Below are 24,189 nucleotides of genomic sequence, written 5' to 3'. Positions count from 1 at the left end.
GTGGGGCTTGAGCAGCCTCCCTGGCTCCCACCTCCATGCCCTGGCCAGGAGCACCCCCAAGTTGTGACAACCACAGGTGTCCCCAGACATCACCCAGTGTCCCCTGGTGAAGCAACTGCCATTGGATAAAAGAACTGTTTCAATCAACGGCACAGTCAATTCTTTTGCATGACTGCATGACGACTAGTCCATTGAGAAACACACACCAGGGTGTGCGCTTCTTCTGAGTGAAGAGGGAGCTTTGATTGCTGCTGTAAACCTAGCACCTAGCATCATGCCTGGTGTACAGAAGGCTTGATTCAGTCATCCATTCACTAAGCTCCTAACAGTGTCCTGCCATATTTAGTATAAACCAAACTCCCACCAGGCCCTGCACGACCTGCCGCATCCCCTCCCCACCCTCCCCTCATCCCTCTGACCCCGTCACTCGCTCTGCTCCAGACACATGGGCCTCCTCACTGTTCCTCCAACACAGCCGGGCATGGTCCTGCCCCAGGACCTTTACACAGGCTGTTTCCTTAGCCTGAAACACCTGTTCTCTAGATCTCCCTGTGGCTGGCTCTTTCTCATCATTCAGGACTGTACTTAAATCTCACCTCTCAAAGGGGGCTTTTCCAGAGCTCAGTTACCTTGACCATGTTTACGTTTAGTTTCTTGGTAACACTCGATTATCTGTTTACTGATTTGTTCATGTGTTTATAGTTTAGCTTGTTGAGTGTTTCACACTTAGTGCCTAAAACAGTGGTTGATGCGTAGGAGGTGTTTAAAGCTTAATAGTCACCTGAGCACCTACTGTGTGCCAGGCATGATTCTTAATACTGGGGACCCAGCAGAGAACAACAGAGACTCTATTCTAGCCCCTAAGGCCCTCCCATCCTAGGCATGGAGGGGAGAATGAGGCAAGATGATAAACAAAGAAACAAGAAAAATTCAAACAGTGAAAAGTGCAGTGAGAACAATGGTTAGGTTAAAAGGTATAGGGAAGGGGTTCCTCTCTGCCAGGGGCCAGTCACGCACGGCCTCTCAGCCATCTGGGTCGATTCATAAATACCAAACATTCAGGAACATGTGACCACAGTGACAGGGTCACAGGTAGAGGGGAGGGCAGCTCTGGACAGAGGGAACAGCAAGTGCAAAGGCCCTGAGGTATGAACGAGTTTGGCTCAATAAGTGTTCGTTGAATAAATGCACAATAGAAGATTCTAGAAGGAACTGTTGCTCGGATTTTGTCGTGGGGAACTTGGATGATGGGTAGGAGGTGGCCAGCTCCTCTGAGGGAAGGAAGGGAGCTCCTGGGAGAGGGAACGGCTTCAGCAAAGGCCGGGGCTGGGCCTCTTGATTTTATTCTGTGCTGGATGTGGACAGGACTCGGCCAGGGGCCCTGGGCTCTCCTGGAGCCCGACGTCCAGGGCCTTGGAGGAGAACCAGTCTCCGAAAGTAGGGAAGAGGTCATGGCAGAGCTGAGGCACCCCAGACTTTGGCCTTTGCCCACTGCCGGCTGGAAAAGCACAAAACATCGAGATAACGGTCTTCCCGCCCCTCCTCCTAGCCTGCCCTGGCCTCACTGGCCCTTAACCCTGTCCGTCTTTCCCGTCCCCCAGTCAGCACCCAGAGGTGGGCTGGGAGTTCCCCAGGACTATTTCAGCATGTTTTGGGGGTGGTGACGGAGCCACAGAGAGAAGCCAGTGGCGCGCGGGAGTCTTGGCGGTGGAGTGAGCCTCCAGGTCGGAGCAGACGGAGAGAGAGGCTGGAGGCAAGGCTGGCAGGGCTCATGAATGGGGATTCAGCTGCTGGAAAGGTGAGCCCTGCCCGGGTCCACAGTGGGGGCAGGTCTCCCCCAGGAAACCCTCCCCTAGCTCCCAGAGATGAAGGAAGGTCACCCCCATCCTGTACAGGTGGCAAGAGAGAACACAGTGACCGAGGTCGTGTCTCCATGGAGGGGCTGCTCCCCTTTTGTCTCTGCGGCTCCCCACACCCTGCCTCCTTAGAGGGGAGAAATTGGTCAGGATGGAAACCGCCAGAGAGGGTTGGTTCCATTGGCCTCTCCGGGGTTGACGAGGCTGACTCTCTGCACGTGTGCACCTGTTCTAGCCGTTGCAAAGAAATCGGCTCTTGTGGCCCAGAGGTCCTGGGTTGGCCCCACAACACAGATTTGGAGACTGGGTGCTCAGCAAGGGGCAGCGGCAGGCCTGACCTGGGGGCTGAGCAGGGACTGAACTTGAGTGGGATGGACCTTGGGATGGGATGCAGGCAGGAGATGGGGAGGAGAGGGGGCCCCATGACCCTTGTGCCCGCCCCCTCCTCGCCCCAGATGGCTTCCTCTGCCTGTCCCGTGGGCCTCATTGACAGCCTGGAGCTCCTGGACCTCCTGTTCGATCGGCAGGACGGCATCCTGAGACGCGTAGAGCTGGGCGAGGACTGGGGCCATATCGGGGACCAGGTGAGGACCCCGCTGCGCAAGTCCTGTGCCACAGGGCCAGAACCCCGCTCAGCTCTGCAGCATCTGGGGCGCACGGTGCTCGATGTTAGCAAAGCCCATTCTTGGGTTGAACCTCTCAGTGACCCCAAGGGGCAAGTGACATCGACTTCTTATAGGTGGGGAACCTGAGGTTCCAAGAGAGGTGGTAACTTGTTTGTGGTAACACAGCAGTTAGGAGCTGGGTCCAGATTCAAACGGTGGGGGATGTGCCTCAACCCGGCTGGACGGTGCACCTGTGCTACAACACGACTGGGTTCTGGGAGGAAGGGGCGTTTGCTCTTTCCATCTTGCAAAAAGGGCAAGGGAGGCTCAGAGAGGGTCAGTGGCTTCCCAGAGTCACACAGCCATCCAGAACAAAGCATAGACCTCCTGATTCCCACGTCTCCCTCGCCATCCCTGCAGGCGCTGCCGGGTCGGGACTCTGAGGATTTCCTCAACACCATCCTGGGTTCTGGAGACTCGGTGCCCAGCTCCCCGCTCTGGTCTCCCGCAGCCAGTGACAGCGGCATCTCCGAAGACCTGCCCTCCGACTCCCAGGACACCCCTCCACGCAGTGGGGCAGCCGTCACCCTGGCTGGCTGCCTTACTGCACCATCTGGCAAGGGGCTCTGCCCCTCCTACAATCCTGGCACCCCCTGCCCTGCCAGGCTGCCTGGGCCAGTGACCCAAGTGTTGGATGCCTCCGTGGCCATAGACCTGGGTAAGTCCCCTGTCCTCACCCAACCTCCTTGCCTTGTTCCAGGCGCCATATGCACGCATCCACCCTTTGAGATGGATGCTGTTGTGGGCCCATTTTCCAGATGAAACTGAGTTGGCATGAGGTTAAGCAGAGAGTCACAGAGCTGAGATGCAATCCTGGCAGCCTGGCTCAGGCCCCGGGTGTCACACTGGCAAGCCCATCTTTGTACCTCCTTTGCCTGGGTCCTAGTAGATGTTCAGTAAAAATAGGTGAGGTCGGGGACCCCAGGGCTCAGGGCACTGCTCCTGGACCTGGGGAACAGGCCTCATGCAAAATACACCCTCAGCTGGGCACCTTTTGTCCCTCGAGCCTTGCAAAGGGGTGGGAGCTCTTACTAGTCCCATTGGAGAGTTGAGGAAACTGAGGCCCAGAGAGCTGTAGTCACTTACCTAAGGTCACACAGCTCTGCCCAGGAGGGATTAAAACCAAGAGCTATCTGACTCCGAAGTCTGTGCTCTTGAGAACAGCTCGTCTACGCCTATGGTGTGCCAGGCACCAGGTGGGAGGGAACCAGACATGAATCAGACCTGCTCCCTGCCCCAGGGAGAGATAAGGCTACAGACCAAGCCTGCAATCTGGGGTGATAACGGCCACTCCCTCCTGGGTCTACAGTGGGTCTCCTACAACATCCTGATGAATTTGGGTTCTCGTCTGTGGCAGAGGGGAGACTGAGGCACCAGTCGGGGCTGTGCCCTTCAGCTCAGGCCTTGGGGCCCCACGCTGTGCAGACAGTCCCCTCCAGCACGTTGGAGCCAATCCTGAGAACCGTGCAGAAAGGGGCAGGTAGAAGCTGGGAGCTCAGTTTCCTCTCCTGACACCCTCCCTGTCCCTGTCCCCATCTGCTCTGGGCAGAAATGTGGAGCCCGGGACTGTATTCAGAGGAGCGCGCCGAGCTGGCGGACTCGCCTGCAAGCTGCAACCTCACAGTGAAAGACCTCCTCCTCTCCGGCAGCGGCGGGGACCTGGTGAGCAGCCCGCCCACCCCACGGGAGCATCAGGACTCTGCTGGGGCTTATGCGACCCCAATACCTCCATTTCAGAGACTGGAAGACTGAGTTACAGACAGGGCCTGGTATTTACCCAAGGTCACACCCAAGTCAGTGGGTTCCAGTCCTGAGTTCTCTACCTCCTGAGCTGGGGGCACTTTCTACAGCAGCAGTAATATTTGAGGGGAAAAAAAAAACAACTAAAACTTATCAGGCACCTACTATAGGTTAGACATTCTAAATGCTTTAAATGTATCACCTTTTCATGCATGACAACCCTGAAGACTGGGGCTCTTATGATCTTAATTTTACATTTGAAGAAACAGGCACAGAGAGGTTCAGTAATTTGCCTGAAGTCACACAGGTCCTGCAGGCTCAACCCTTGGGCTGGCCTGTTGGGTCTATTGCAACCCTCGCACGCTGACTGAGGGCTGTCTACCTTGCCACGGGTTTGGAGCACCCATAAGTGAGACCTGACAAGCCAATCAGTGCCCACATTTCATAGAGGAGAAAATGTTTGGGCTGGCTGGTGACCTGGAATTCCTGGTAGCAGAGGGTGATGTGTAGAATGACAGTCTGCTCCAATCTCCGCCCCTGTTCCTGAGCTTCCCATTCCAGGGAGTGACAATTCTAAGACTTTCACACTCTGATGACATAATTCTTTCATTCTTAACACTTATCATTCATAATTGAAATTTAATCAAAAACATTATCTTTAAATAGGCAGATGCATCCACACAGTCCAAGTTCCAAAGGCACAAGCAGGTATGCAGGGAGAAACCCTCCTGTTTGCCGTTTCCCAGACACCCAGCTCCCCACATTTGAATGTCTCCTTCCAAACAGATCCCTTAAAAAAAAAAAGTTTTACATGAAAAGTAGCATGCTACATGTGACACTGTTTTTGCCCCTTATTTTTTTTTTAACTTGACAGTGGTTGCTCCATAGGATGATATGGAGGGTGTCATCCTTTTTCACAGCTGTGTGCTACTCCGTGGTACAACTGGGTCATGCCTTCATGAACCTGTTCACTATTTGTTGAATATTCCCATTGCTCTCAATCCTTTCCTATTGCAGAGGGCACTGCAGTGAAGTTCAGGGCTCAGAACAGTGCCTGGCACATAGGAAGTGCTAAAGGCATAGCTGTCAAATGACTGTTAAATGAAAAGCCTGCATGTATATCCTTTTGCATACGTGTGAGAGTACCTGTACCACCAATTGCCGAATGTGGAATTGCTGGCTGAAAGGGCTGTGTGCCAGTCCTCCTGAGCCCCAGTGCCCATGGGACTCTACCACGCACGGATTGGTAGTTGCTCAAATCTGATGCCTCTTTCATTTCCCAGAGGCTGTTGCTCTCCTTACCCCGAGAGTTATTCCCCTGGTTTTTCTATAGCAACAGCCTCACCTGGTGGCCCCCCACCTGTTGCGACCTGGGACTGGGCATTGCCAGGAGCTGGTGCTGACAGAGGACGAGAAGAAGCTGCTGGCCAAAGAAGGCATCACCTTGCCCACTCAGCTGCCCCTCACCAAGGTGAGCTGGTGGGACCCTCCCTCGTACAGGGTCTTACGTCTCCATACCAGCTGGCCCGAGGGGAGGTGTTGTTCCCAGAGATGGTCAGAAGGTGGCGAGATCGCACAGTGTGTTGAGCTCTGGGAGGGTCATCAGGACGCTAGACCCTTCTAGAGAACCTGTAAGAAATTAAGGACAGGCAAGCTGGTCTTCAAGACATCAGGAGTCGCCCCCCGCCAAGGACCCTGGGTCCGCGAGGGCTCACATGGGAAGAGAATGAGGAAGAGGAGATACTGGGGCGGGGACAAGAGGTGGGCCCTCTGGACTGACCTGGGCCCCTCCTATATTCCTCGTGCAGTACGAGGAGCGAGTGCTGAAGAAAATCCGCCGGAAAATCCGGAACAAGCAGTCTGCCCAAGAAAGCCGGAAAAAGAAGAAGGAATACATTGATGGTCTGGAAACTCGGTAAGGCTGGGGGCCCGGGACTCCGCACTCAAGGGAAATTGAGATCCAGAGAGAGGGATGCGATGGGGCTAAGGCCACAGTTCTTAGGGCTTGACAAAATTAGAGTTGTTTTCCCTCTCTGGGAGAGACTCGTTTTCATGTGAGTTACAAGGATGGAAAATACCTAGAGGCTCAGGGCTCTGTTTCGGGGCCCCATCTTCTTCTGGCTCTCGGCCTGAAGATGCGACTTGTCAAAACGTCACTGGTCCTGAGGGCTGTCCTGGCTTCCTTGGACAGGAGCTCGGTGGGGGGATGAAGGTACACTCACTCTTGGCAGAACTTCCCCAACTTAAAAGTTGTGCACCCCAGTTTTATCCCAAACTCTCGCTCTTGATTCATTAGGATACCGAGGCAAACTGGCTCCTCTTTCTTTAATAGAAATGTCAACCAAGAGTGACTTTACGGTGTTCCCCACCTGGAAAGTGGGGCCTCCTGGGGAGCTGTCAGCTGGGCCAGTCAGTGACGGGCATGTCCTGAAAGTCCCGGTGACATTGTCCTTGCAGGATGTCAGCTTGCAGTGCCCAGAACCAGGAGCTTCAGAGGAAGGTCTTGCATCTTGAGAAGCAGAACCTGTGAGTCTTGGTCCAGCCGGGGCAGAAGACAGAGGAGCTGGTCCCAGAGTCCCTTGCAGGAGGAGCACAGTGGGGAGAGGGGAGAGCCTCTGTGATAGCAAAGCAGAATGGGGGGGTTAAGGGCTCTGTCTAGAAGGGGGCAGGCTGAAGAGAGGAGGGATTTAGACTTGGGGCTTTGGAGGATGCGTAAGAGTTCACTGCAGGGGAAGGTGCTCCAGGTGGAGGAGAGGGCATACAAATGGCCAGAGGCTACAAGCACAGTGTGTTGGAGAACTGCATGGGATTCTAAATGACACATCCATGTGGTCAATGTTTATTTAGCATTTACTCTGCACCTGGCATAGTTCTGGGCACTGGGGCCACAAGTGAACAAAGCAAATAGTCCCTCCCCATACAGAACTTACAGTCTAGTGGGAGACATACTCAAGACAAAGAAAAATACAAAAGATCAAATAGTGATAGCCACTGGGGAGAAAAGTAAAGTGAGGTGAAGGCAGTAAAGAGTGAATGGGGGCTATTTTGGGCAAGGAGGTGATATTTGGTATGAGACCTGATGAATGATAAGAACCAGCTACAAAAAGACACAGGGGAACAATGTCCTTGGTACAGAGGGAACAGCCCATGTAAAATCCCTGGGGCATGAATGCCTGTGTTGGAGACTGTGAGGGGGCCTATGTGGCTGGAACAGAGTGAATGAAGGAGAGATGGGGCGGGGGAAGACGGAGGCAGGCTGTGCAGGGCCTCATGCACAGTGACCCTGGGGAAAATGGAGGCCCTGGGAGGGCTGGGAGAGGTGCATTCACATTTGAGTGGATATTGTGTGAGGTATGAGCCCTAGGGGGGCAGGAGAGGCCTGGAGGGACAGAAGGGAGGCTGGGGCTGGCCTCCAGGTGAGTGATAAATGGTGGCCTGTGGAGGGGAGGTAGGGAGGCAGAGGAGTGGGCGGATGTTCAAGAAGATTGAAGCAAAGCAGGAGGGTCTGGGACTTCCAAGGCCAGCAGGAATTCAGACCTCAACCCACTGGGAGACCCTGGAAGTGGGCAGAAGCCAGGTCGAGGCCCCGCAGGGCTCAGCCAAGCCCTGTCTGCGCCCCTAAGATCCCTCTTGGAGCAGCTGAAGAAACTCCAGGCCATTGTAGTCCAGTCCACCAGCAAGTCGGCCCAGACGGGCACCTGCATAGCGGTGAGTGCCAGCCCCAGCCCAGTTCCCAGGGTGAAGGGCACCCTCAGCCTTGGCAGAGGGGCCCCTGGTGGGAGGGGACTGTGGGCAGAAGCATGGCTTTAGCCCCAGCCTTCTGGGCCTCAGCTTCCTGGGTCCCTAGGGTGGGGGTGGGATGGGGTGACCCCACCCCATCTCCCCCAGGTCCTGCTGCTGTCCTTCGGCCTCATCATCCTCCCATCCATCAGCCCTTTCGCCTCCAACAAAGCCGAGAGCCCTGGAGACTTCGCACCCGTGCGAGGTAGGTGGGCAGGGATGTTCCACTCTCCAAACCCCTCTGGGCTGCACCCCGGCTCCCATACTGGGTGTCCAAGGGGAGGGGAAAGGGACCCCTTTGCTGTCGCCCCCTGAAGCATGGGGCTAGGGAAAGGAAGATCACCAGCCGTCTACTCCGTTCCTCATTACCTTTCCATCCCTCACTCAGTTTTCTCCAGAACTTTGCACAACGACGCCGCATCCCGGGTGGCCTCCGATGCCACACCAGGCTCCGAGGCCCCAGGCCCTTGGCCTGAGGCCAGCCCACCCCAGGAAGGGTCTCCAGGTTTCCCCGGGGCAGTCTGGGAATCCCAGAGCGTTCCAGCTCTGGACAGCTCAACGGAGGAGCTGGACAACTCTACCCTGGTCCCAGACAACTCGACGGAGGAGCCGAACCGGGCCACCCTGGACTGGGCCTCGCCTGAGCCAGCACTCAGCCTGGGGCCCGTGGGGCTGGAGGCGGCAGGGGAGGAGCTGTGAGCACCACCCGGACACGCCCCCAGGCCCCTCTGCTTAGGGACGCTCCAATGGACAGCGACAGCCACGGGGATCGGAGGTGAGCCAGAGACCCTGGCGGAGATGCTGGGATGGAGATGCAGAAACCCACAGCATCACACTCAGGGACGGACACACATCGGAAACTGATGCTCAGCCCATGGCCACCGGGGCCACAAAGCCTGAGAAATACTCACACAGACCCAGCAAACGGAAACAGGCAGACCCAGGCAGAGTGACGCACAGACCCAGACAGACCCACAGGTGGACGCACCGTGCCTCAACAGCTCTCCTGGCCCCTCGCACACGGGGAGGAGGAAGCTGCCGAGACTGCAGGGATCCTGGCCCCAGAGCACCGACCTGAATTTGAACCTCAGGGTGGGCACAGCCTTTTCTAAGACGGCCGTGATCCTTAATAAAATATTTTGACAGAACAAAATATTGTAAGATTGGAGTTGGGTAGAGACCGGAGTTCGCCCCGGAAGGAAGGACTGGGCCAGCTGAGGATGGGGAAGTGAGGTGCAGGGCCCCTGCACCCTGGTCTGGAGGGGCAGCCGCGGGTTGCTAGGCGCATTTTCAGCACCTCGGAGAGCTGCTGGGGGTGGGAGTGGAGCGCAGGACGTGCCGGGAGCAGTTGGTCTGGGGCGGGGGCTTGGGGAGTGCAGGGGGGCGGGGGGCGTCACGAACCCTTTCAGGGTGTTGCAGAAGGTCTGGGGCAGCTGCCCTCCTGCAGGTCTGCCCACTCTGCTCGTTTGGCTGAGGCATCGGAAGTGAAGGGCCTACCCAAAACCACAGCTGGGGAGGGCTGGACCCCTGCTTTCTCCGCGCGCTCTTCTGAGACGTTGCTGCTCTGACATCCTGCCTGCTCTGCGCAGGTGTCTGGGGCTGTAATCGCGACCCAAAGACCAGGTCTCTTTCCTCAAGGGGCTTACAGCCCAGGACCGGAGGGCAGATTATTTTTTAAAAATCATACAAATTAGTATATAATTCCAAATTTGGGCTCAAGGAATGCCAGCATTGCCCTCTGTATTTGCTCCCAGGTCTGGATTGCACAGACCCAGGCAGCCATCCCAGGGGCCAAGGGGACCACGTACTCCTGGCCCCAGGGACTGGGACCTCGAGCAAGGTTGTGGTTAAACACAGACTCAGATGCAAGAATTTGTTTTTATTGCATTGAAGACTTTTCTGGAAGCCTGGAAGAAACCAGGTGGACCCACCAATTTCTCCCTCCAGCTCCAAAGGCAGTGCAGGCCTGTATTGTCAGTCCCCCCATGAAGTCTGGCTCTTAAATGTGGCTCGGCCTCCCTTCCCCCCGAAGGGACTGCATAGGCGCTTCTGGGGAGGCAGGGCAGGGGAGTGTAAGGGCCCAGGGAGTGGAAGTTCATTCCTGTTCAGCCTGGAAACCAGAGAGGGCCTGGCCACACCTCCCCAGAACATCCTGAGTGGGGAGGTGGGGGCTGGGGTGTCAGCTCCAGGGTCAGGGTCCAGGGTGGGGTGCTCCGTCCCAGGCCCCTAAGAGGGGCCCCAAGAGCTGAAGGGGGACATGATGGAGTGCAAATCTGCCCAGGACCTCGGGCCCAGCTCTCAGCGCCCTGGGGTCTCTCCTGCAACCCCCACGGACCGACAAATAGATACAAGTAATAAAGTGAGACCGGCAGGAAAAAAACGGATCTATGATTTCTACAAAAGCCCCACCCCCCAGGGCCCCTGGTCAGCTGGGACCCACCTCCACCTTCACTTTTTTTGGAGGCCCGTACGAGACAGGACTGTCCAGCCGCTCCCGTTTGGGGCTGGTGGGCCCGGAGCCATTGTGCTGGGCACACGGCTCCGCCCTGGGCTCCTGCTTGGGGCTGGCGGGTGCTGGCCCATTGTGTTGGGCAGGGGGCTCTGCCTTAGGCTCCTGCTTGGGGGCGGGAGGGCGGGGAAGGGGTGGCAGCGCCCTCTCCAGCACGCGGGGGCCGTCCCAGGCCGGGATCTCCACGCCCAGGTGCTTCATGAGCCGGGTCATCACCTCGTCTACGTAGCCGTGGATGCGCAGGTCGGCGTGGCGGTCCTGCAAAAGCGGGACGGGTCAGGCGGACGGACGTTGGAGGGCTCTCGGGGGAGGGGGGGGCTCGGTGCAGGGGGGATGTCAGGGTGGGCCCAGCACTTACATGCTTGGTGGGCTGAAGGTTGACGATGACCAGCCGGCCGCCGCGGCGCTTGGTGGCCAGTGGCAGGTTCCCACTGGGTCGGATTTGCAGGGAGGTGCCCAGCGTGATGGACAGGTCTGCGTTCCTGGGGCCGGGAGGCGGGGTCAGACTGGGCCCCGCCCCAGGGGTCTTTGCAGCCCTCCTCCTACCCCAGGAGGCTGAGGGGCCTCCAAAACCCCCACACCTGGCACAGACCCCATTGCCTCACTGCCCCCTTTGTGCTCCTGCAACACACCCAGGCCAGCCCTGGAAGGCTGGCTCACTGCGCACCCATCTCTGCTCTAAAGGCCCGTCCACGGCCCGCACCAACTTCTAAGCCACCCCAAATCCTGCCCCTGCCGCTTCCCTTCTGCCTGAGCCACCTCCCCACCCAGAAGGCAGAAGCCTTTTACACTTGGGACCCCAGGATTGAAATCCTGGCTCAGTCACTCCCCGGCTGGGTGGCATTTGTAAGAATGAACTTGGTAAAGCCTCAGTTTCCTTGCCTGTAAAATGGACCCATTGCTGCACCCACCTTGGGCCATGGTGAGGATGGGGAGGCCCAGGCTCGGTGTGTGAGAAGGCTCAGTACATAGGAGCTGCCATTAATACAGGGAAAGTGAGGCCCAGAGAGGGCGTGGGCTACCTCCTCCAGGATGCCTTTCCTGACTCCACCTCTGTGTTGGGGTCCCCATGCAAGAGCTGTCTGTGTGTCTGCCTGTCTCCCGACTGCCCGCGCCCCCCTGAGCTCATCTGGGGGTCAGACCTGCTGGCCTCATCAGCAAGAGTGAGGTCCCGGTCGGGCAGGGCATCCTCCCAGTCCAGGATGGTGTCTCTCAGCTCCCCCCTGTGAGGGAGGTGGGGGGGTCAGTGTGAACACCCGCTGCCTCCCCTGGGGCCAGGCGTGGGGTGGGGCCACTCACCTGCAGGCCCGCAGCCCCCTCGCCTTGGCCATGGTGCAGAGCCGGCCAGTGGCCTTGAGGCCCATGCTGCCCACAACGGTGTCCCGGACATACTGCCTGTCGGGGGGGAAGGGCGGGGAGGGGGAGGTCGGGTCAGCCTATCTTGTGGCCCCACCTGGGTGGCTCTCATTCTTTTTGGGGGGCTGTTCTCCCTGGGAAGTGAGGGCCACGTGAGCAGAATCTGAGCATGAGGAAACATCAAACCCGGTATGGGGGACCGTGGCAGGGAAGCCTTCTCCACAGCAGCTGGCCTGGCTGCTTCCCAGCACCAACAGCAGGAAGAACAGAGGAAGGTCGTGGAGTGTTTCGGATAAAGGAGACTAAAGAGATGTGACAATGACACAAAAGCGTCACCCTGGGTGGGGTCCTGGACCAGAAAAAGGACAGAAGCAATGGGCACCCTGGGAATATGGACCAGGGCCGGAACAATCATGTGATGCCATTTTTCACATTTCTCAGCTTTAATGACTCACTGTGGCTGCAGAAGAGAATGGCACAGTTCACGGGAGATAAACATGGCCAGGATTTAGGGGAAAAGGATGTGGAAGTCTGCCAGTTACTCCCAAACAACACAGCAAACACTAACAACAGAGAAGGAAGGACAAACTGGCAAAATGGGAACAACTGGGGAATCTAGGTCTGGGTCGGCCAACTATGGTCCCTTGGGTCAATCCGGCCCTCGGCCTGTGGTTTTTGTAAATAAAGTTTTATTGGCACACAGCTCTGCCCACTCCTTTATGTGTTGCCCATTGGGGCTTTCATGACACATGGCGCCCACAGTCATGACAGAGACTGGCTCACAAAGCTGAGAATATTTGCCGTCTAGTTCTTTACAGAAAAAGCTTGCAAGCCATGGTCTAGGTAAAGTAGGAGTTCATTGTATGATTTGTTTTTGAGTTATCCACAGGTCTAAATCTTACTAAATAAATTTAGAGGAAACATTTTTTTTTAAAGTGGGTACCCCACCTGTGCTCTGGTCTGGGAGATTCCATATGCAAGGGGAGTTGCGTCCACCCCGCAGATACACCTGTGAGGGCTGCTCACCCAGCCGTGGGCATGCACCCAGAGCCCACCGGCTCCAAGAAGGGCTCTGGCTCAGTCTTCCCAGAGTGGTGGTCACACCCTGTCATGCCTTCATATGGGCTGAATTGCATCCCCCCCAAAAAAGATATGCTGGAGTCCTAACACCTGGTACTTCAGAATGTGACCTTATTTGGAAATAGGGCCTTTGCTATGTAATGGCTTAAGGTGAGGTCACAGGGGAGTAAAGAGGCTCTGCTCCAGTAGGACTGGTGTCCTATATAACGGGCATCGCAGATACACAGGAGGGCACGTGACAGCGCGGGCAGAGGTTGAGTGATGAGTCTACAGGACCCCAGGTCTCACAACCAGGAGGGTCACCCCTGCTCCTGCCCCACACCTGGGTCTCTGGGGACTTCAGATTCACCTCACAACGCCCGTTGGCAGAGCCCAACCAGGGAAGTGACGTTAAGCAGGGCCAGCACGTGGGCTGCCCCCATCGTGCCCCCCACCCTCCCGCGGCACTCACGTCTTACACTTGACACATTCTTCTACAAACATGTTTCCATGAAGCTCTGCCAGCTTGTTCCTGTGGGAGGAGAAGGAGGAGAAGGAGGAGGCTGGGTGGTGCAGGGGGCCGCCTGCTCAGAAACCACACACTGGGGCCGACAAGCGGTCCAGAGGGGTCTGGGCTGGAATCGCGCCTGGGACCAGGAAAAGGGGACTCCAGCTCGCGAGATGTGCCCAGGAGGCACCGACAATGAGTGAGAGCTCTGGTGTACGAAGCCCTGCTGAATGCTTTTCCCGGCTGCCTCGCTCAATTGTCACTTCGGCACCTCCAGGGAGGAGCTGCCATCACCGCCCATTTTACAGATGAGGAAACCGAGGCCCACAGAGAGGTGCAGCCTGCCCGAGGCTGAGTGGGGCTGGACGCTGGGGATTACCTGGGGAAGCCGGAGCGCACGTGCAGCCCGTCCACGTTCTGGCTGACCAGGAAGCGGAGGAGGCCCACACGCTCCAGCTGCACCAGCGCCATGTGCGTCTGCGAGGGGCATGCACTCTCAAACGTGGTGTCGAACTTGGGGGCCAGGCCCTGCTCCTCCATCGTCCAGACGCCATGGGGGCCTCTGATGGTGGCCGGTGGGGAGAGATACAGAGAGGAAGAGAGTTCAGGGATAAAGGAGACGGGGGACAGAAAAAGATACAGAGAATCGGAGACAGAGAAACAGGGAGAATCAGGGAGACAGAGAGAGACCAAAAGAGCAGCAGACACAGGGAGACAAAGAGAGAGGTGGGGAGGGAGGGAGAATGTGGTGCATGAGGACCAAAATTATGCTGCCGCACAGAGCCTGGCCCTGTGCCTGGTGATGCTGGGGCCCTAGTGGACCCAGGCCCTGCCCTTGAGGAATCCTCAGTCTTGCCGGGGGGGGGGGGGGGGGGGAGACACAGATGGACACAGACCCTGCCCCCTGTGGGGTTGGGGAAGCCCAGTGCAGGCAGCAAGGGCTCAGCATGGGCAGTGCGGGAAGGCTCCCTGGAGGAGGCTGAGCCATCTCTGAACCGGGAGACAAAAGGGCAGAGCGATATGGGCAGAAGGGGTAAACAAAGGCCGTGGGGCTGGCAATAGCCTGTGAGTTTGGGGAAATGCAAGAGGTCTTGGGGTTGCGGTAGGAGCAACAGGGGCTGAGGCTGGAGAGCTGACCCAGGGCCGGGTCAGGAAGGCCTTTGATTTCCAGCCCAGAGGGCTTGGAACTCTCCGCTGTGGCAAAGGTTATAGGGGCAGGATGGGGTCAGGGGATTCATGCCTTAGAAGTCTTATTTACGGGCAAGGAACCTGAGGTCCAGACCAGCTGAGCCACGTGCCTGACACCAAGTCAGACAGAAAAATATATGCAAGTGAGTTAGCAAGAGCTAACTGCCCCTGATATCAATTCTCCCATATTCTAAGGTAACAGAATCTGAGTATTTAACCATGCACAGTGGCCTAGATCAAAGACTACATTCCCCAGCATCCCTTGGAGCTAGATGTGGTTAGGTGACCACATTCTGGCCAATTGGGATGTGAGTGGAATGTTGGGGGTGACTTAAAGGGACATGTCTGAAAGGCGGGGTGGGGGGAGCTTTCCCATCCCCAACATCCCAGGGGGGCTGATGGATCACTCAGGACTCAGCGAGGGGGCAGCAGCAGGGACAGGTTCTGGTGCCAGGGATTCTGTGGCTCACAGGAAGCCCCTGCCTATGTGGAAGGTCCTGCCTTGGTTTCCCCTCCATGCCCACAGACCTGAAGTCGGGGATGCCCGAGGCAGTACTGATGCCAGCGCCTGTGTGGAACACCACGTTGGAGGACTGCCAGACCAACTGTGCCAGCTCCCACACCTTCTGCTCTAACTCCTCGGGGGGGTCGAAGATCTGTTGTCCAGTGAGAGCAGAAGGAAGCGGTCAAAACGTGTCCCACAGCGTCAAGGCCAACAGCCACAGACCGACCTGCCCCCGCCTTGCCCAGAGGAAGCAGAAAGGATTGGAAAAGGCAGCTTGTCCTCATGTCCCCCCTCTGCCCTCCACCCTCCAGGACTCCCACCTCTCTCAGGGTCAAAGCTATGACCTCCCATCAGCCCAGGAGGCCCTGCATCCACTGCCCTGCCTCCTCTCTGCCCTCCCCTCCTTCCTTTCCCCCTGCTCACTCTGCTCCAGCCATAAGGGCCTCGTGGCTTTTCCTCCAACAGGCGAGGCCCATTGCTGCTCCAGGGCCTTTGAACAGACTGTGCCCTCTGACCAGATTGCTATTTCCCCTCAGATACCCACTTGACTTCTTCCCTCCTCCTCCTTAGATCTGGGCTCAAAAGTCATCTCATTTGCACACCAATGTTCACAGCAGTGTTATTCATAATAGCTAAAATGTGGACCATAATAGTGTCCATCCATGCATGAAAGGATAAGTAAAATGCGGGCCAGCCACACGCTGGAATACTATTAAGCCTTAAAAAAATTAGGAAATTCTAACATCTGCTACAGTGTGGATGAACATTACACTTGGTGGTAAGTCAGACACGAAAGGACAGATCCTGTCTGATCCCCCTCAGAGGGGCTCCCTCCAGAAGCCACATCCACACAGAGAGGAAGTAGACGGCGGCGGGCGGGGCACCAGATGCTGACGGTGGAAGTGGGGAGTGAGTGTTTCATGGGGACAGAGTTTCAGTTTGGGAAGATGGAAAGTTCTGGAGCTGGGCGGTGGGGATGGTTGTGCAACAATGTGAAAGTGCTTCATGCCACTGAGCATGAAGCACTTAGAAATGGTGAAGATGGTAAATTCTCTGTTTTGTATATTTTACAACAGTAAAAAAAAAACTTGAAAAAAATCAAAGTCACTTCAATGATGCCTCCTGGGCCACCTGGTTTCAATGCAACCCCCCGGCTCTCCTCATCACTCTCAGCTTTATTTTTCTCCCTAGCATTTACCACCATCAGATTTCCCTGCTCTTTGTCCTGTCTTTGTTCCCTGCTGTAAACCCAGGGCCTAAAAAGTGCCTGGTGTGCAGTAGGTGCTCAATAAATGTTTGTGGGGAAAAGTGGTAACAGGCAGGAGAGAAGAGGAGGGCTGCAGGAGGCATTCACACCGTCTGAGAGCTTATTAAATGCCTGCTTCAGGATGAGCGGAGCAGCCCTTATGAGATGTGGGCCACCTTCCCCACAGTTTGCAGAAGGGAAGTGACTCACCCAAGGCCCATGGTGGGTGCAGGCAATGTCTCACTTCCCTTCCCGGTGGCTGGTAGGGTCTTTCTGACATATCCTTACATCCAGGTCCCTCCCCAACTCAAAACCCTTCTCCATCACACTTAGGATAAAGTGTCAACTCCCCAGCCTGACATTTGAGGGCCGACCTGGCCTGGCTCTTAAAACCTCTCTGACCTGATCTGTTCTCCAAGTGTGTCCATCCCCACATCCCTGCCTTGGCCCTTGCAGGGCCTTCCGCCTGTAACTAAGTCCACTGCTCGCCCATCCGAACTTCAGGATGTCCCCTACGCGGGTCCTTCCTTCTGCCCCGGCCCCGCCGACCCCGAGCAGGGAGCGCTCTCGTCCCTCGGCGCGCAGGGGCGTCACTTCCCGCCTCCCTCTCACAGGCAAGTCCCTCCCACGGTCTAGCCTCAGTGCCTGCTGATACTCCCACAATGCCCCGCTTCCGCCCGGCCCCGCCCAGCCCGCGGCCCTAGGGGGGTGGCTGTCCGCACCGGCAGCAGCGCTCACCTCGGGGAGGCCGCACTTGCCCTTGTCCGCGTACGGCGACAACCCCGCCGCGTAATTCACCGACATCCTCTCTGCCCCAACGGGAACAATAAAGTTTCCCTTGTTGAGGCTGCTTCCGCCGGAAACGCGGAGGAAGGAGGGGTAGCGTTCCTGCGCTGCGCTCCCGGCCTCTCCTGCCAAGGCGCATGCGCCTAGCCCGCGACGCTGCAGGCGCCATCTTAACTGCTGGCGAAGAGAAACGCGCTTTCTTCTATCAGCCCGTGGGGTGGCGGTACTCGGGCTGCCCAGTGACCGGGGCCGGCGCTCACGGGAGCGTCACCTCTAAATTGAGGGCGCGAGCTATCGGTGTCCCCTTTCCCCTTCTTACAAATACGTAAACTGATGCTCCCCCTCCATTGCACCACGAGGACAGAGTCAGAGAGAAGGGACCCAGGATTCGTGCTTTCAGCCCAAGGTTTTTCCCGCTGCACATCTGAGAAGTTTATACAGTTACAAACTCTGGGTGTCAGTGCATATAGGGGCGCAGCTGGAGTCTCACTAAGGAGCATCTTAGACGCCTCTTTAAGTTATCTGAACATTACGCAGGTGGATGATAATATCCATTCAGCAGGACACGTCCTGACTGCCCGCAGAGGCTGGAGGAGCTGCTCAAGATCACTGGGGCTGGTAGCCTCGAGTCCTCGTTTAAGAAGCCCATGTTGAGCACCTACTGTGTGCAGGGGAGACACTGGATAACAAAGGTAGCACCTTGGGGCTAGCGATGGATAGAAACTGGTGGCCCGCCAATGAGGGAGCTCAGAGGAGGCACCCGACCCAGCCTGGGGGCATCCGGGAAGACTTCCTGGCGGAGGGGATGTTGCAGCAAAGCTCTTTAGAGTGAGTAGAGATGCGGAGAATGAGCAGGTTGCGGGTGCCGTGGGTTAGGGAAAGCAAGCTCCTGACGGAGAAATAGCAAGTGCAAATGCTGTAAGAAAAGATAGAAGGTGGCTCATTCCAGAAACTGAAGTCGGCCCAGAGATGTTAGGAAAACACGTTGGTGTGTTCCCACCAGAGCCCATCAGCCAACAGGCAGCCCCACTGCAGGGCTGTCCCCTCCCTCGGCTCATCCCCAGCCCCCTGGGGCGGCCACCTGCTCAGAGCTGATCTGGTGTCGGGTGTCCAGCCGAGCACTTGGAGCTGCTGGTGTGAGCTGGTGGCCCAGCTGGGAGCAGGAAACTAGAGCTGGCAGTGGGCACTGTGGCCTGATGCTGGAGTCACTGGAGCTGTAGAAGGTAGGAGGGGAGGGAAGCCTGGGATAGAGACTCCCTTAGGCCTTCAGGCTCCTGGTCCCTGACCCCTGGTGTGTGGGAGAAAGAAGAGGCCTGTGTGTGTCCCAGCTATGCTAAGGATCCCACCCTTTGCTCTCCTTAGGGGACATAACCTCTTCCTGCTGCTGCTCAATATCCTGCCTGGCCGTCAGGCCCTGCTGTATACATCACCTCCTCCAGGAAGCAGCTCTCTAGATGAGGGATCTCCCCTCCCCCAAGACCACAAATTCCCTCCTGCCCAGGCGACCTGTGGACTCCTCTCTTGGGTGTCATTACACCCTGTTCTGGGTGTGACCGAGTCCTTTAGACAGGGACAGGAGAAAAGGGTTGGGGTGGGTGGTGAGTGAATGGTACACTGATTGGTAGAGAGGTGAATGAATGGTTGGGCAGTGGATGGACGGGTGGGTAGATGGAAGGGTAAATGGTGGGTGTGGGATGTGTAGGTAGGTTGGTGGATGAAGCGTGGTTGCAGAGTGGATGAAGGAGCAGGAGAACATGAGTTGGGTGGGCGAGCTGAGGAGGGCTGGCCGGTGGGTGGATATCCATACAGGCTTGGGTAGAAGGAAGGATGCACAGGTGAGGGGATGGGTGGGTACACCAAGAGAAGAATGGCTTGGATAACTCATGCGCAGGTGGACACGCCTTCACAGAAATCCACTCAGAATAGGAAGGAATCCCTAGTGATACACCTAACAAAACATTCCCTTGAGGTACCCCTGTCTGACCTCCATACCCACACATGCACAGAACATGTAACAGGCCAAGGTAGACAGACATGCATCCACACACATGCATGCAGCCATTATCCCAAACCTCGGCTCACTTTGGGTGAATTGCCTGCTTCCACTCACACAAAAGCCAGCCTGGTGCAAGGAAGCTTGGCTGCAAGGATGTTCTCTGATTATCCAAGAAATGTACCATTATGCTAAGAGGCCTCAGCTCCAGGCCTGGCCCCCCAGGAGCTCCTTACCGTTGGGGAACACAGAACCAGCCTAGACACTTCCAGCGTATCAAGCCGTGGCTGGGGCAGAGGAAGGGACCCAGCCAGGCGGGGGGAAACCCAAGATGGGGAGTTTGAGCTCAGCCTCCGGTTGATAGGCAAAACTGATCAGAACAGGGGATTTTGCAACCGGGCTGTGAAGGATAAATAGGAGTTCACCAGAAAGGAAAAATCACATTCTATGCAGAAATAACTGCAGACAAAAGCTGGGAGACCAGAAAAAGTTCAGTCTGCTTGGGCAACAGGGAATACTGGTGATGTGCATTTATTGAGCACGTGTGGCTTGCCAGACTCTGTGCTGGGCACTTCACTGGAAGCAGACGACATGTTGGTCAAAGGGGGATGATCTCCCTCTTTTTAAGGGTGAGGGAAGTGAAACAGAGAGGGCAGGTGACCTGCTGGAGGACACACAGCAGTTAGGAGATGGGGCAGGTCTGTGTCCTGCTCTAGGGGCTGGGACGGCCCAGGGAAGAGGAAGTGGTCCTTCTGAGGAGTGGGGACAGGTCCCTTATCCCAGCCGACCCTTGCCCTTCTCCAGGTGGCCTGGGTTGAGGAGAGACGCATGATGTGGCTATGAAGACCCTCCGGGCACGATTTAAGAAGACAGAGGTGAGTCTGAGGCCCCGGAGGTACGCAGCGTCCCTTGACTTCGGGCTCTTGTCCTCCAGGGCCTGGCTGAAGGTCTACTGGGCTTTGGACTATTGTCCTCTGCCCCTCCTCGGGTTCTTTATCACCAGGCCCCTCCCTGTTTGATCTCTTTTTTTGGTTCCTCAGCACCCCCAGGTTCAAGGTACCCCTTTAGTTTCTGCCCACCTCCCTTCCCTTTCCTCTCTGCTGCCCATCTCCCCACTGCTTCCTGGACAAGCTTTGCATCCATCACACCTTTGCCAGGGCTGTTCCCTCCACCTGGAATGCCCTCTGTCTGCATCACTGCCCTCCAGACCCTCCTCATCCCTCCCAGTTTGACTCCAACAACACTTCTAGAAAAATCTCCGCTCTCCCCAGCTGCAGTGACCACTTGCTTTTCTGAGAGCTCGCTTCCTCAGTTGCCCTGATCTCCTGCTTTGGAGTATCTGTTCAGCAAATATTTGTATCAGGCGTCGTCCTAGGCCCAGTGGAAACAGCTCTGTGCAGAGCAGAAGAATCCCTGCCCTGGTGGGGCTGACAGCCAAGTGGGGGAGACTGCCACTGAACAAGAGAAATCAGTGGAAAGGACTATTTTGTACTGTGCAGACAAAGAAAGGCAAGGAAATGGAGCTGGAGCAGAGGACTTGGTTGCAATTTTAGAGCGGGTTGTCGGGAAAGTTCACCAAGAAGATCAGAGGGGGAAGAGGGACGGAATTGTGTGTCTATTTGCAGGAACTGCATTGCGGGCAGAGGGCACAGCCAATGCGAAGCCCCTGTGGTGGGCCCGAGCCGGCGTGCCTTGCAGCCGTATCTTGCAACCCCCAGAGACAGATGCTCCTTCCTCAGTCGTCCCCACTCCCCCCTGGGTCCCTAAGTCCCTGCTAGTGTGGGGTGGGATCAGGACACAGATGGAGAGAACCTAATGCGGATTCCCAGCTGGAGTCAGAGCACCCCTTTGTGGCTGGGCTCCGTCGAGCTTGACTTCACACACCGCGAAGAAACCAGCATCCAGAGAGGTTAACTCATATCTCCCAGCCCCAAAGCAAAGCGGAAAGGCGAGGTGCAAACCCACATGTGCCTGACTTCAGAGCCCTTGGCCTTTGCACCATGTGATAGGGCTCCCCACATCCTGCAGGTGTGGCCCCGAGCAATCAGAGAGGCTACCTGGAGGAGGCAGTGCTGGAACGGAGGCTGGAAGGACAGGGAAGATTTAGGCAGCTGAGGGCACACGAGGGGCACGGGGACCAGTGTGGGCAGAGGTTTGGAGGTTGGGCCAGGCCTGGTTGATTAAGGGGGATAATGGGATGATGACAGGTTCTTTCGGCTGGAGCAAAGAATGTGAGCGGGAGCTGAGGCAGAAGTGGGTGCAGCCCAAGGTGTCCTCAAAAGCCACAAAGAGGGGCCAGAGGAACCAGGCTGGCTTTAAAGACCAGTGGCTCTGGGTTCAAATCCTTCCTCTGCCCCTGACCAGCTGGGTGTGTGACTTTGGGCCTGTCACCACCCTCCTGTGGCTGCCCTTAGTTTCCCCAGCTTATTTTATTCATTTTTTTGTCATTCATTTCAACATTCCTTTCTATTTTATTTGTTAAAAACTTAGGTTTTGTGCCATTGAATTCATTTGTCTACACTTCATCTTATTTTCATTTTTATTTGTTTTTGAACACTACAAAGAGTTGACCATGTGTTTTACAGATGTTGGCTCTAATCCTCATAACCATCATAAGGGGTGAGAGCTTATAATATCCCCGCTTTGTACATGAAAGGAGACCCGGAGAGGTTAAGAGACTTGCCCAAGGTCACACAGCTAGGAAGGGAGACACCTGACCTCCGCCAGGGCTGCGCGGCTAAGAACATGATTGCCTCTTGGCAGGGGGTGGAGAGTTCATCAGTTTAAGAGGAAAAGAGGGAGAGAGAGAGAGACAGAGAGGAATAAATGGCTCGTTTAAGCAGCCTACAAAATGGCATGAGGTCGCTTCATTCATTGTGGAATGATCTTAGAATTTTCCATCCCATTTAGAATCTATTCCTAAGTTAGATGATTCACATTTCCCCACAAAGGATTCCCAAGAAGTGGTAGCCGGTGGTAAACCAAACCATACAGCTTCTTGATTTCAAAAACAGAATGGTACTGAAATCAAATCCTTCAAAAAAATTTGTGCAGGTTAAAAAAAGACAATTCAGGGCATGGGTGTGTTTTGATGGGTGTGTGGCATGGAGCTGAGGGGGGAGAGAGAAGATGGGTGTTAAAGCCTCACACTGGGGGTGAGGGTCTCGGGGTGGGAGTGGGGGTGTCCAGAAGGGTGGGGACAGCATTTGCTCTGAGAAGAGAGGGGCCTGGGCTGGGACAGCATTGCCTGCAGATGGGAGGCCTGGGGGCCACGGGAGGGCGAGAAGCTTGTCTTTGCCCAAAGCCCAGCGTCTCACCTCCATCCCTGCCTCCACCTGCCTGGCTTCAGGTTCTCAGCAGGCAGAGGGAGTCAGGTTTAGCTTTTGTTCAGCCTCCCCAAGGGAGGAAAGCAAACACCGGTGACCGCAGAGGTCCAGCCTCCTTGTCTAGCTGACCTTCCATTCTGCCGTCTCAGCACCCTGTCCAGCCACCGTGCCTCTGCGCCAGCCCTCCCTGCCACCTGGCGTGCCCTCCTGCCCCCTCCTGTTTCTCTAATACCAGCCTTTTCCTTCAAGGCCCTGACAGATCGCCACACTTGCTCTGAGCCTACTTGATTCCTCCCTGGGCCTTCGGTTTTCCATCCATAAAATGGGACCTCACTGGGGTCGTGAGCCTCGGCTCTGCATTCCTGACGACCTCCTGTCCTTATTTCTGGTTTTAGAAAAATCCCACAAGCGAGAAGATTGGGATTTTCAGAGATTTGTAGATTCTCAGTGTCTCAGTGCTTCCTTGGAAATCTCTCTCTCTTTTCACTTTTATTGTCTAGAGTCACTATTTCTTTTACTGGTTCAACAAACATGTACTGAGCACCTACTGTGTGCCAGGCCCTGTTATGGCTGCTAGAGATGAGGGCCAGCTTGGTGGACCTACACTCAGAAGGGTCCCGTGTTTGGTTTAATGCTCTGTTCTCACTATCTTGGAATTCTTCATAATTTTTTGAATGAGGGGCTTTGCATTTTTCATTTCGCACTAGGCCCTGCAAAATCTGTACCTAGTACCTGCTGGGGATACAGCAGTGACCAAAATGGACAAAACCCCTGCCTGTGTGAAGTGGGCAGTGGGGGAGGGAGGGTGCTCCAGAGGGGGGCACAGCAAGGACAAAGGTCCTGAGGTAGGACCGAGAGTTTAAGGACCCGAAAGGAGGTCACTTGGCAGGATGGTATGGACTGGGGGAAATGTAGGGAGAGTTGAGCTCAGGGAGTTGACAAGTGGGACTGCTTAGAGCAAAGGTGGGCATACTTTTCCTGCAAAGGGCCAGACAGTAAGTATTTTTGTGTTCTTGGGCCTTCGAGAGCAGCCGTAGGCTGTCTGTAAATGGATAGGCGTGGCTCAGCCCCAGTAAAACTTTATTTGCGGACACCGAGATGAGAATTTCATTATCATTTTCATGTGTCAGGAAATACTGCTCTTCTTTTGACTTTTCTCTCCCAACCACTTAGAAGCGTAAAAATGCTTCTTAGCTCACGAACAGTACAAATGCAGGCAGGGGTGAGATTTGGCCGAAACCGCACTTTGCAGACCCCCTGCCTTGAATGTTCTGGGCCCTGGGAGCAGGTCTGCATTATTATTTTAGGCTGAGTGAGTTCTCGAGGCTTTTGAGCAGGCATGAGATGAGATCGGATGCAGACGTTAGGAAGCTGGTGGACATGGGACAAGGGGCCAGGGCAGAAGCTAGGTGACCAGGGAGGAGCCGTCCGCCAGGTGGAGCCCCAGGTGATGGGGCTGGGGCACGGGAGGAAGGGCTGGACCTGGACAGTCTGCAGCATGGGTTGGAGGGTGGATTGAGTGTGGGGCGAGAGAGAGAAGTCGGGTGATGCCAAGCTTGGCCTGAGCCCCTGGAGGGATGGCTGTGCTCCTGGCACGCTGTGGCAGGTAGGGTTGGGGGAGTCGGGGGATGAACGGAAGTGCTTTGCAGGAAGTTTGTCGGAGCTTTTATAC

General features: G+C 56.1%; 2 protein-coding genes across 7 annotated transcripts; one reads left to right on the top strand and one right to left on the bottom strand.

Moving 5' to 3' along the window:
• The first annotated feature begins 1,638 nt into the window (after positions 1–1,638).
• Positions 1,639–9,194, top strand: CREB3L3 (cAMP responsive element binding protein 3 like 3). Of its 3 annotated transcripts, none has more exons than XM_036883543.2 (10): positions 1,639–1,798; positions 2,312–2,440; positions 2,882–3,179; positions 4,071–4,183; positions 5,601–5,732; positions 6,070–6,176; positions 6,719–6,787; positions 7,885–7,969; positions 8,150–8,246; positions 8,430–9,194. In XM_036883543.2, the coding sequence occupies exons 1-10, from the start codon at positions 1,772–1,774 to the stop codon at positions 8,738–8,740; spliced, it is 1,368 nt and encodes a 455-aa protein (XP_036739438.2). In that variant the 5' UTR covers positions 1,639–1,771; the 3' UTR covers positions 8,741–9,194. The 3 variants fall into 3 exon arrangements, with proteins under 3 accessions (XP_036739438.2, XP_036739429.2, XP_036739447.2); XM_036883534.2 differs by having other exon boundaries at positions 5,595–5,732; XM_036883552.2 differs by having other exon boundaries at positions 5,595–5,732; positions 8,194–8,246; positions 8,430–8,657.
• Positions 9,195–9,900: 706 nt separating this feature from the next.
• Positions 9,901–17,296, bottom strand: SIRT6 (sirtuin 6). 4 transcript variants are annotated; one of them, XM_036883565.2, is made up of 8 exons: positions 17,151–17,296; positions 15,190–15,317; positions 13,853–14,035; positions 13,438–13,497; positions 11,850–11,945; positions 11,693–11,773; positions 10,909–11,032; positions 9,901–10,808 (listed from the first exon to the last, which is right to left on the bottom strand). In XM_036883565.2, the coding sequence occupies exons 1-8, from the start codon at positions 17,214–17,216 to the stop codon at positions 10,467–10,469; spliced, it is 1,080 nt and encodes a 359-aa protein (XP_036739460.2). In that variant the 5' UTR covers positions 17,217–17,296; the 3' UTR covers positions 9,901–10,466. The 4 variants fall into 4 exon arrangements, with proteins under 4 accessions (XP_036739460.2, XP_036739497.2, XP_036739470.2 ...); XM_036883602.2 differs by lacking the exon at positions 17,151–17,296 and adding an exon at positions 16,815–17,029; XM_036883575.2 differs by lacking the exon at positions 11,693–11,773.
• Between the last annotated feature and the right edge of the window lie 6,893 nt (positions 17,297–24,189).

The sequence above is a fragment of the Manis pentadactyla genome, chromosome 12, assembly GCF_030020395.1.
Source record: "Manis pentadactyla isolate mManPen7 chromosome 12, mManPen7.hap1, whole genome shotgun sequence".
In the NCBI taxonomy this organism is placed as follows: domain Eukaryota; kingdom Metazoa; phylum Chordata; class Mammalia; order Pholidota; family Manidae; genus Manis; species Manis pentadactyla.
Note: the sequence above shows the minus strand (reverse complement) of the source record. Positions and strands in the feature narration are given on the sequence as shown.

Bases quoted from the DNA above. Each gene is read 5' to 3' on its own strand.
- CREB3L3 (XM_036883534.2), top strand. From the start codon at position 1,772: ATGAATGGGGATTCAGCTGCTGGAAAG. The intron at 3,180-4,070 runs GTAAGTCCCCTG...TGCTCTGGGCAG, and splicing joins CTCCGTGGCCATAGACCTGG to AAATGTGGAGCCCGGGACTG. The intron at 6,788-7,884 runs GTGAGTCTTGGT...TGCGCCCCTAAG, and splicing joins CATCTTGAGAAGCAGAACCT to ATCCCTCTTGGAGCAGCTGA.
- SIRT6 (XM_036883565.2), bottom strand. From the start codon at position 17,216: ATGTCGGTGAATTACGCGGCGGGGTTGTCGCCGTACGCGGACAAGGGC. The intron at 15,318-17,150 runs GTGAGCGCTGCT...ACTGGACAACAG, and splicing joins GCAAGTGCGGCCTCCCCGAG to ATCTTCGACCCCCCCGAGGA. The intron at 11,946-13,437 runs GTGAGTGCCGCG...CCCCCCCGACAG, and splicing joins GAATGTGTCAAGTGTAAGAC to GCAGTATGTCCGGGACACCG.